General features: G+C 47.8%; 1 protein-coding gene across 3 annotated transcripts in view; it reads right to left on the bottom strand.

The window, feature by feature from the left end:
- Positions 1 to 12,276, bottom strand: part of Afg1l (AFG1 like ATPase) — a 167,913-nt gene that overhangs the window by 140,848 nt on the left and 14,789 nt on the right. For all 3 annotated transcript variants that reach the window (XM_037200459.1, XM_028890259.2, XM_028890260.1), the window contains exon 2: positions 625 to 848. In XM_037200459.1, the coding sequence (XP_037056354.1) occupies positions 625 to 848 (224 nt within the window). The remainder of the gene's footprint in view (positions 1 to 624; positions 849 to 12,276) is intronic.

The following is a 12,276-nucleotide window of genomic DNA, read 5'->3' as shown; positions in this document are numbered from 1 at the left end:
GCACCCCACACTATAGCAGGTATAGAAACAAAATCTTACGCACCCGTGGCCTCGGTGGACCCACAAAAGGGTCCAGAGAGAGCACCCTGAAAGGACGAAAAATGGCTGAGAACAGGGAAGGAATCTCAGCACAAGGCAGGGGTGGGGAGTGTCTTCCCAGTCACAAGAAGACAGTCAAAGAATGGGACACCACGACAGTCCCCAGGAGAGGCCTTGGAACCCACCCAAGTGTCCCTTATCAGAGCGCGAGCAGCCAGCAGCTGCCATTAAAGGAACCTAAGACTGCTGCCCGTGACCACGCTCATTCATCCTGCCTCTGGCCCTCGGAAGTACAGCAAAGCAAAGGAGGAGAGGGGAGACGTGGTCACACGCCCTGGTCACACGCCCTTCCTGCCACCTCCCAGGGTGAGGCTTGAGGACCGGGACAGGGGTAGGGTGAGATGGAGGGCTTCATAGAAGTTTCATTTAGCCAGGGCTATGTTATTTAGTAACTATGAAGCTGTTTGAATCCAGAAAGGTAAGAGAACATCAATAAAGGGCAGGAATGGGGATCCACCAAGCGGAGGCAGCTTCAGGGCTGTCCTTCCAGGGCTGAATCCATTTTAGAAAATGTGAGACCCTCACCTTTGAAAGGAGCCCTTCTTCCTCTATGCTGTATCCTTTCAGGTCCTCCAGTAACTTCTGCAGACACTGAATGACTCTCCTCTGGTGCTCATCATCCCGCAGCTCCTGAGCTTTGATCAGAAACTCATAGTGGTCCAGAGGTCCGCGGCAGACAGCCAAAGCTTTTGAATGGGCCTCAGAAGCCGCTGTCGGGCGTACACCTGCCGACGTCTGGACTGTGTAGGCTATAAACAAAAACATACAAGAGTTTAGACTTTACGCATTCATGCATTCATTTAGACAGGTCTCAAGTAGCAGTTTACTCCCTACAAAGCTCGGATGACTCTGAGCTTCAGATTCTCCTGCCTTTATCTTCCAAGTGGGGAGGCAACAAGCTATTTGGTCCTTGCCCCTGGTTCATGCCAAGCATTCCTAAAACCAATCCTCAGAATTCCCTGAGTAGGGGCTGGAGGGATGACTTGGTGGTTAAGAGGGCAGAGCAGACTCAGTTCCCAGTACCCATATGGGGTACCTCACAACTGTAATTCCATCTCCAGAAAAAATGTGTGTGTGTGTGTGTGTGTGTGTGTGTGTGTGTGTGTGTGTACACATATATATAATGCCCTCTTCTGGCCTCTGGGGGTACTGCACTCAAGTGACAAATGCACACACAGTTATACACATATACACATAATTAAAAAAAAAATTACCCACAGAACCAGGGAGGCTATATAGCAGCGGGGACCTTGGGATGACTATGACTTATAATAAGTTTTGGTTTTACTCAATTACTGGGCAAGTCTCAATGAAACATTTCATAATTAGGATAAGAATTTATACTGTATCAAGCTGATAGTAGAAAAATAAATCTTTAAAAAGTGGGAAAAAACAAAGCCCATTTGTTATCTTAAAAAAATTTTTTTAAAGGGGTCAGGCATGGTAGTACACACCTTTAATCTCAGGCCTCAAGAGGCAGACGTAATTAGAGCTCTATGAGTTTGATGCCAGCCTGGTCTGAGTAGCAAGTTCCAGGCTAGCCAGAGCTTTAAAGTAAGACCCTGGCTTAAAAAAAAAAAAAAAAAAAAAAAAAAAGTTTTTAAGAGGGCAGGAGAAGTAGCTCAGCAGTTTAGAGCATTAATTGTTCTTTCAGAGAGTCAGTTCCCAGCACCCAGAGTGGGCAGCTCACAACGACCTGTTACTCCATTTCCAGGAAATTCAACACCCTCTGGTTTCTACAGGCGGATGCACACACATAGTGTATATAAACTAATGCAGGCATACACACACACACACACACACACACACACACACACACACACACAAATTAATCTTCTTGTTCTCAATAACATCTTTTACTAAAGAACTCCCTGAGTGGTATGTCTTCTGTTATCACAGCGACCCCCTTCCGACTTGGACAGCTTCAAGACAGGGATGGTAGCCAGAGGATGGAGCAAGCAGAAGCCTGGATTTTCAACCCTATGCACAGAACTCTGGGGAGGGCAGGAGGACCAGGGCTGAGCTTCCTAAGTACTCTTAAGCACAGAGAGCTGAGAGCTTTCAAGTCACTGAACATGGCTATGTACCGAGAGGGTGGTTTGCCTGGCCTCGTGATCTCTTCCTTTTCACTCCCCAGGGTTGAACCTTGATAACAAATGAGTCACAAGCCTGAGTCAGGTGAGCTCTTCTCCATAATTACCAAAGCTGAGTGGGAAGGTTAGACAAGTCCTGGAATCTATAGCCTGTCAGGCAGAGGTGTGGGTAACCAGGGCATCCCATTCGCAGCTGGCACATGAAGGTGAGCCGCATAGTGGTGCTCAGCATTCACTTGGGAATCTGCTCTTCATTCCCAGTGCACGGTGTCAGCATTGAGTTGATTCCTGGACTTGCAGCTGGTACTGAAAGATTTTAGAAGCTGGGCGGTGGTGACGCACACCTTTAGTCCCAGCACTCAGGCGGCAGAGGCAGGTGATCCCTGAGTTTGAGGCCAGCCTGGGCTACAGAAAGAGTTCCAGGACAGCCAGAGCTACACAGAGAAACCCTGTCTCAAAAAAACAGGAAAAAAAAAATACTCAGAATCTCAAATTCAGAGAAAAATGCTCTTTTCACTCTCTTAATTTTCCGGAGTTTAACCGGTTAGGAAAACCCAAGCAATACTACTTGCTTTCCCTCGGTCCTGCAACCTCTTCCCTGTGAGTGCTCAATTCTACATCCGTTCCATCCTCTCCTTCTCTCTAGCTTGGTTGTAGCAGTTGTCCCCCTGCCTCTGATCATCCCACCATCATCACACTACCTAGAATACCTTCCACCAATCAAACGGGAGCCCAACAACATTCTTTTTGTAGCAACAGACAAACCCGCAGTCTATCCAATGGCCTTAAGTGGCTTTCTTTGCAATTCTAGACTCAAGTAACACAACGTTCCATAAAATCCAGTCTGTTCTAGTGGGCTGGGCAGAGGAGGTTGGTGTCAGAAAGCGCTAAAGAGACCAGAAACAAAACCAAAAGCAACCTGCTATAAGCTTTGACATTCTGTGTAACAAGTGATTTTCATAGTAACAACTTTTTTAAATACAAAAATCTTCCATTCAATTCAGGCCTAGCAAGATGGCCTAGCGGGCAAAGGCACTTGCCTCACAAGCCTGGTGACCTGGTCCTTAGAACGCTTATAAAGGTGGAAGGTAGGTTGTCCTCTGACTTCCACATACCTGCTGCGGCATGTACAGGCCCACACATGCAACACACACACACACACACACACACACACACACACACACACACAAATAATAAATAAATAAAATTCTCAACTTGTTCAAGAAAACTGGGAAGAGAGGAGCACGCCTGTACCCATGTAACTACCATTTCCCAGCAGCCCCCGGCCACTCCCCCACCTTCTAGGATGACATTAAGTACAAACTGCAGGCAAAGGTTAACACAGCAGGCCTAAGGCTGTATCCATAGAAACAGATGGGGGGGGGGTAACCATTGTAACCAAAAGGGTAAAGAGTGATGCTCTACAAACAATGTCGTCTCACTGAATATCTACTTTCCTTCATCCAATCAGAAACTCTGGTACACCGTAGGCAGCAGGTACCTATATGACTGGGCCAGCAAGAGGGATCACTCGGCAAAATACTTGCCACCAATCCTGGTGATGTGAGTTTGATCCCTAGAAAATGCATATTAGAAGGCGAGAGAGAGCCACAAGCTGCCCTCTGACCTCCACACATGTGCCTGGAACTTACTATGTAGACCAGGGTGGCCTTGAACTCACAGAAGTCCACCTGCCTCTACTCCCTAGAGCCGATCAAAAGTGTGCACCACTTCACCCCACTGGATATTCTGAATCTTCTGTCTTTGTAACTTTCTGGATAGCTTGCTGCTCTCATCAACAACCGCTGTACTATCTCATCATCCTCTCCTCTTACTTCCTACTAAGCTGCTTTTTCTTTTTTCTTTCTTTTGGTTTGTGGTTTGAGACAGGTCTCACTGTGTAGCCCAGACCATCCTCCAACCCACAATCCCCTCCCCTTCCCTGCCTTCTCTCCTGGGGTTATGGGAGTGTGTCACCCTGCCCGGCTGGCTTTCCGCACATTCTCTCTCTGTCCCTCAACTCCCATCTATTTTTAAAACATTAAAATAACAACAAAGCATCCTGAGCCCCATTGTTGTGGGACATGTGCCCTCCTCCCTTCCTGCCATAGCCACTGGTCACTTCCTACTCAGTCCAGCCTGAGATGACAGGCCTTGATGAGGTGACTCCTGACAGGCCCCCAGGACTCATCATCTCCAGCCACTCCTGTCTGCCTCCCCCATTTACATTTGTAAACTCTTTCCCTTCCAAGGCTGTGCACAGGAAGGCCTCGGAGATGAAGTATTGTGCTGCTCAGCACCCAGCTTTGGAAAGCTTAGCATCTTTGGTTGACTTTATTATTACTTACGAGTTATCTTTGCTGAGTATGTACACATTCTCCTCTCTTTGAAAAAGAAAATAAAGGTGAACTAAGGAAGAGGCATTTGCTCAGTCAGTCAGCAGATGAGAGGAGATTCTCTCTGCAAGACGCTCAAGGCTGAGACCGGCCAGCCAGGCCCTGGATAGCAGCTGTATAAACTGAAATACAAAAGACTTCTCCAAAGCTGCACTAAATTAAATCTGTTACTACACCAGTATACACAAATTATGTGATGCCGCTACCATATTATTTTGATTTGTATTAATTTGTCTTATTGTACTCCAAATGGACAGTGGGAAAATGCCATTCTGAAGTTCCATACACTAATTTACAAACAAAAATGGAAGACTCGGGGAAGCCCAAAAGAGTGTTGCTCTTTCTAACACCTCAGTGTTGTATCTTATGGCACTGATTTCTGCAAACCAAGTTTCTGGAAGACTCCGCTGTACTCCGCAGCTCACTGGCCAGCGGATGTAGTCAGAGCTGTGTGTGTGTGTGTGTGTGTGTGTGTGTGTGTGTGTGTGTGTGTGTAACAGCAGCAGCCACACCGCTAACCCTTCCTGAGGGTTTTTCTATACACCAACTCACTTGACCTCACAACCACCCTGTGAGGTAGACGCCAGCTTCAAACACAAGGAAACCGCTGGGCTGCTCACTCTTGGGAGGTGGTGGCCAGAGGACCAGGAGTTCAAGGGCACCCTCAGCTCTACAGCAAGTACAAAGCTAACCCGACTACATTAAATCCCCGTCTCAAAAAAAAAACAATCGAGGAAACTGAAGCACAGAGAGGCTTAGTAAGGGGTCCACTTCCCAAGTCAGGAAGCTGCATGGCAGCACCCGCACAGGAGTGCAGAATGGAGGCTTGACGTTAGGGGCGGGGCATGATACTAGGGGCGGGGCGTGATGCTAGGGGCGGGGCGCGATGCTAGGGGAGGGGCGTGATGCTAGGGGAGGGGCGTGATGCTAGGGGAGGGGCGTGATGCTAGGGGGGGGGTGTGATGTTAGGGGAGGGGTGTGATGCTAGGGGAGGGGCGTGATGTTAGGGGAGGGGTGTGATGTTAGGGGAGGGGGTGATGTTAGGGGAGGGGTGTGATGTTAGGGAGGGGTGTGATGTTAGGGGAGGGGGTGGGGGGGGGATGTTAGGGGAGGGGTGTGATGTTAGGGGAGGGTGTGATGTTAGGGGAGGGGTGTGATGTTAGGGGAGGGTGTGATGCTAGGGGAGGGGTGTGATGTTAGGGGAGGGGTGTGATGTTAGGGGAGGGGTGTGATGTTAGGGGAGGGGCGTGATGTTAGGGGGGGATGTGATGCTAGGGGAGGGGTGTGATGTTAGGGGAGGGGTGTGATGTTAGGGGAGGGGTGTGATGTTAGGGGAGGGGTGTGATGTTAGGGGAGGGGTGTGATGTTAGGGGAGGGGTGTGATGTTAGGGGAGGGGTGTGAGGTTAGGGGAGGGGCGTGAGGCTAGGGGAGGGATATCACGCTGGGGCAGGAGCTTGGCTCTGGGGTATGCTTTGTCTTTTTAGCCTGCTCCATGAACAATCTGGGCTCTCAATCACCATACTGTCATCTCCCCTGGCAGGCAGCCTATGGTCACCTCCCTCGCCAGTGATGCTCACAGTGATATATCTGCTTCTGCTGTCTCCCTCAGACTCTTCAGAGTCCAGGACAGGAATTCATTCTCTTCTGCCTTCACTGTTTTCCTATAAAGTCAGGATACCTGGACAGCTATGGCAACTCAAGAACGTGAAAGCAAACGTGGACGCTGACACGTACAAGACGATCATAATCCTTACATACACCCGGAAGCATGATTGGCACTGTGTCCACAAGCTGGAGCAGAAAAAAGGACTCAGGGGGCTATGGATGGTGAGAAGGTTCTTGTGGGGTGGAATACATTATCTCTAATAGAATTCAGAACCTTGGACAAAATGGTAGACAAGAAAATCAAATGGGGAGCTGGAGATACGGCTCAGTGGTTAAAAGCACTGGCTGCTCTTCCAAAGAAACCAGGTTCAGTTTCCAGCACGCATGGAACACATATACACACACACACACACACACACACACACACACACACACACACACACACGGCAGCTCACAGCTGTCTGTAACTCCAGTTCTGGGGAATGCAGTTCCCTCTTCTCTCCTCCACGGGGTGCAGACATACACTTGGCACACAGACATACATGCAGGCAAACCATCCACACACATATAAACAAATAAATACATTTTAAAACAATAACAACAACAAAGAAAATAAGCATCTTCCCTTCAAGAAATGTTGGAAATTTGTTCCAATCTTGAGGTTTTAGCTAGTGAATATTGATAGCCCCAGCTACTTGGAAACCTGAGGCAGGGGTACAACTTGAGCCCAGGAGTTTGGGGCCAGCCTGGGCAACATCTCAACAAAGGAAAGGGGGGAGGGAGGAAAGGAAAGAAGGAAGGGAGAGGAGGAGAGGAGAGATAGGAAGATTTAAAGGCCCTTTCAGTCATCTTTCCTCTCTGCCACGAAGGTGCACATGAATGCCGAGGCAGACGCTCCCAAGAGCATCAACCATGCTCAGAGAGGCAAACTTGGGGTCCTCCTCAGGCCCTGCTCCAAAGTCATCACTGGATTCCTAACTCGATAATGAAGCATGCTGATGCTGGAGAATTTGAAATCAATGACCACAGAGCTGGGAAAACTGGGCTTCACAGGCAGGTTGTATAGTATTATGAGCCCTAGATTTGATGTACAGCCCAAAGGCCTGGAAAAATGGCAGAATAATCTGCGCCCATCTTGCCAGTTTGGCTTCATTGTACTAACAAGCTCAAGTGGCATCATGGATCACGATGAAGCAAGACAAAAACACACATGTCTTAGTCAGTGTCCTGTTGCTGTGAAGAGACACAGTGACCACGGCTACTCTTGTAAAGGAAAACATTTAATTGGGCTGGCTGTAAGTGTAGAGGTTCAGTCCACTGTCAGCATGGTGGGGACATGGCAGCACACAGGCAGACATGGGGTGGGAGAAGGAGCTGAAAGTTCTACATCTGGATCCACAGGCAGCAGCAAGAGAGAGACTCTGGGCCTGGCTTGAGCATTTGAAACCTCAGAGCCCCCCAATGACACACTTCCTCCAAGACCACACCTCTCCAACAAGGCCACATCTCTTCCAACATAGTCACACCTCCTCCAACATGGCCACACCTCCTCCAAGGTCACACCTGCTCCAACAAGGCCACACCTCCTAATCCCTGTCAAGCAGTGCCATTTCATAACGACCAAGCATCCAAATATATGAGCCTATGGGGGCCATTCCTATTCAAACTACCACAACACAGGAGAGAAAATCCTGAGATTCTTTTTCTAGAGATATAAAACATAAATAAAAAGCCTCCATGGAGTGTAAGAGGGGGGAGATAAAGAGGAAAAAGCCCACAAGAACTTAATAATAATAAGTTAATATTTTTGGCAGTAATAAGGATCAGACCCCAGACCCTACCAATGCTGGACAACTGCTGCTGTACCACTGAGTACCCACACACCCCAGCCTTATAAATGTAACTAACAATTCTAATTACTCCATACTCAAAATTAACAACAATATGTTCAAATATGTAAAAACTCTGCAAACAATTTGGCTAAAGTGAGATTCAGCTGGAAAACATTCTGTGCCATGTGTGGTGGTGCATTCCCAACCACTCAGAATCACAGTTTTGAAGATAGCCAGGGAAATTTAGAAAGACCTTATCGCAAAATAAAATCAAAATGGCCTAGCTAGCCCTGGGTTCTATTCCTATTATTACATATTTAGATCAAAAAGAAAAAAAAAATCTGTGACAACTTCTCAGCCCCCAAATGTCTGAGAGCTGGGCATGGTGCACAGGTGGAATTCCAGGTGGCCACAGAAAGATCAAGAGTTCATCCGGGGGAGAGAGGCAGGTGGGTTTCTGTGAGTTCAAGGCCAGCCTTGAACACAGTGAACTCTAGGCCACTAACCAGAGCTATACAGTGAGACCCCATCACAGAAAAAAAAGAAAGGAAGGAAAGGAGGAAAGGAAGGAAGGAAACAAGGAGAAAGCAAACAAAACAAAAGGCATAACTAAACAAGGAAGCAAGCTACCATGTGTCTGTAACAAATGCAAAATACTTCCAAGGCAAAGAAAACTTTTTGTCTCCAGGACAGATGCATATCCAGAAGTAGTCAACAGAATTTGTGATTAGTCTATTTTCAAGTCAGGTATCAATAACAGCTCATACCTATAATTCCAGTATTTAGTTTGTGTGTGTGTGTGTGTGTGTGTGTGTGTGTGTGTGTGTGTGTGATGTGTTGAGTGTGAGCATGTGTGATGTGTTGATTCATGCGCCCCATCATACACGTAAGGTCAAAGGACAACTTCTAGTCCGCTCTCACTCTCCCCCTTGGAAGCACAGTCTCAAGTTTCTGCTGCTGTGCCTGCTTCCAGCTGTGCCTGCTTCCAGCTGTGCCTGCTTCCAGCTGTGCCTGCTTCCAGTGGCTTTTCCTGTCTCCACCTCCCATTTCAAGACACTAATGCTGGGATTTCAGGCACATGCCACCACATCTGGATTTTTATAAGACTTCTGGGATCAAACCGCGTGGTCAGTCTTGTGTGGCTAACACTTTTACCCACTGAGTCATTTCCTGGGACTTCAGTCCTGATGAAACTGCTGAGAGTTCAAGGCCAGCCCGAACCACAGAGTGACATCTCCTATCTCAAAAGAGTGAGAGAGATTGGGGGAGGGGAGGAATCAATCAATCAATCAGTCAGTCGACAGCAGAGCAAACTGACAGGTGTCTGTAACCCCAGCTTCCAAAGTTAAGGTTACCCAAAGTGTGAGGCACAAGTTCGAGGCCAACTGGGCTACACAGTGAGACCCTTTCCCTTCCAAATACCCTGAAGAAACAAGAAACCAACAGGTTGTGAGAGGTGTGTGCATACAACATCAAAGCCATGTGCTTTGTGCTCATTTGAACAGCTTGAGGTTTCCTTTCCACAGAGTGGATTCCATGCCAGGCACCGTGGTAACCCCAGGACTCGGGAAAACAGAGGCAAGAAGAACGGGGCAGTCTAGACTGCAAGAGACTCAGTCTCAAAAAAAAAAAAAAAAAAAAACTTTTGAAGAATCAACATTTGAAGTCATATTAAAATGCAAGACTGGAGCCTCTGCTGGTCAGTGGTACAAAGTGTCCTTGCACAAGGTCCTGGGCGTCATCCCTAACAGCAGAATAAAATTTTTAAATATTGCTTTTTAGAACCAGAGTGAAGCAATTCTGAAAGGTGAAAAAAAGCTGGCATTAATAATCACCAACTTAGCTGGGCAGTAGTGGTGCACGCCTTTAATCCCAGCACTCGGGAAGCAGAGACAGGTGGATCTATGTGAGTTTGAGGCCAGCCTGGTCTACAGAGTGAATTCCAGGAAGGGCTCCAAAGCTACACAGAGAGACCCTGTCTTGGAAAACAAAACAAAAACAAAAACAAAAAACAAAAACAAATCACCAACTTAAACCATGAGACAGCGTTTTCTTAGTATCTAACTTTTGCAAACAAATAACAACAGCAACAGAACTGAGGGGACGGTTTTCCCTCACAGAGAAAACTAAAATAACTGAAAGGCCAGGAAAGTAGGGACCCAGCCAGGACGCGGAGCTAAGCGTGGGAAGCCGTGGGTATCACCTCACTGAAGCCACCAGCACACTACAGACCACAGCTACAGACCACAGACCGCTCCTGCCTGTCGTGGCCAGGCAGCCGAGATTCAAGCACAAACCTCTCTCAGCTCCTCCTTGAGCTTCTCGGTTGATCGGCACCTGGCTTTCTCTGGCTCCTGCAACAGGGCAGGGTCATAGGTCATCACCACTGCTGACCAAACCTTCCACCCCACCAGAGCAGCTTTGTCAACTAGAAGCCAGGGTCAAAGGGTCAGAGAGAAACTGCTCACGTGACTCTACTTAGCCCTGTGTTCCACACAGATGACTTGAAAGAACTGGAGGGTAATTCGATTTATGTACAATTATACATATGAAATACAGATATTAGAGGAAAACAAAAGACGTAGTCCTCCGCTATGAAGCTGACACCCAACACCCACCAAGTTAGGTGAGACCACAATGGCGACCCAAAGTGTCAGTGGTTACCATAAATGGATGAACCTGGGCACAGAATTAACTATTGTGCACATTTAAGTTTAAAAAGTAAGCCAGGCAGTGGTGGCGCACACCTTTAATCCCAGCGCTCAGCAGGCAGAGGCAGGCAGAATCTCTGTTAAATTTGAGGCCAACCTGGGCTACAGAGTGAGTTCCAGGAAAGCTACACAGAGAAACCCCGTCTCAAAAAAAAAAAAAAAAAAAAAAAGTAGCTGGGAGCCAAGTGTGAAATACATCTACAATCCCAACACTCGGGAGGCTGAGGCAGGGGGACTGCCACAAGCTTGAAACCCATCTGGGCCACACAGCAAGAAAGTCTCGAAAACAAAAGACTCAGCTGGACATGGTGGCCCCTCACGCAATCTCAGTACTTTCGTGGCAGAGGCAGAAGCTTGCAAATCTGAGGGCAGACTGGCCACCCAGCCCGACCCTGACTCAAAATACTCTTCAATTACCTGTAAAAGAATCGACAAAAACAAAACCAAAAACCATTAAACAGAAGAATTCCCTTAAGCAGTGAACAATTGAAGAAACGAAGTGTCTACAGCACAAAGCTCTGTGCTCAGCACTGCAAATACAAATCCAGGCCCCAGGGTGAGCTGGACGGGTGCTGTAACTGCTCCCTAGAGACTGACAGAACCCTCGGAAAAACACAACCGTGGACAAAGACTCTAACAAAAGCCTGGTCTGTAGCAAGGGGAAGGACAGGGGCTGTGAGATCCCAGAGCCAAAGACAGCAGCCTAGGCCGGGAAGTAAAGGAAGGGGGGGAGAGGAAATGCTTCCATGGAGATCAAAGGGACGGACGGAAGGAATCAGCCTGGGAAGGAAGGGAGGTGGCACACTGGCGAGCCAGAAGGCTGCAAAGGCAAGCATGTGGACACAGAGTTCAGTATGGCTCTGGAATCAAGAGGAAGGGGGTGCCAGGGACTGCAGAGTGAGGTCCTGTCCCCCCAAAAAGGCTAAATAATATCAACCAATATGCAAGGTCTTTATGAAAAACACCAAAATCTTTCACAAAGGCATAAGGAAAATATGAAAAAAGAAGCATATTATAGGAAGGGAAGATAAAACATTATAAATTACCAATTATTCCCAATTAATTTACAGAATAAATACTTCCACCAAAATCCCAACCTACAATTCTTAGAAACTACTGAAGGAGGGCTATGGGGATGCTGCTCCATTGGTAAAGAGCCTCCTCGGACACCTGAGGACCTGAGCAGATCCCCAGCAGCCACATAAACCCATGGAGGGGAGTACAGACTGTAACCCCAGATCTGGGGGCGGGGGGGCAGAGCCAGCAGATCCTGAGAGCTCACCGGCCACAGCCTAGCCAGGATGAGCTCCAGGATCAGTGAAGGACCCTGTCTCCAGACTGTCTCCTCTGTAGAGAGGACGGAAGGCCTCCCTTCTCCCTGGGATAGACGTCTGCACATGCTACACAAACATGGACCCTCACCACACACAGGAGGAAAGTGATAAAGAGATCGTGATTACCACATGTGGAAATAAATATGAAACACTCCAAATAAATATGAAAGCTCCGTATCCCTGCACTTGGGCGGTGGAGGCAGCT

This window comes from Peromyscus leucopus, chromosome 8a (assembly GCF_004664715.2).
Source record: "Peromyscus leucopus breed LL Stock chromosome 8a, UCI_PerLeu_2.1, whole genome shotgun sequence".
In the NCBI taxonomy this organism is placed as follows: domain Eukaryota; kingdom Metazoa; phylum Chordata; class Mammalia; order Rodentia; family Cricetidae; genus Peromyscus; species Peromyscus leucopus.
Note: the sequence above shows the minus strand (reverse complement) of the source record. Positions and strands in the feature narration are given on the sequence as shown.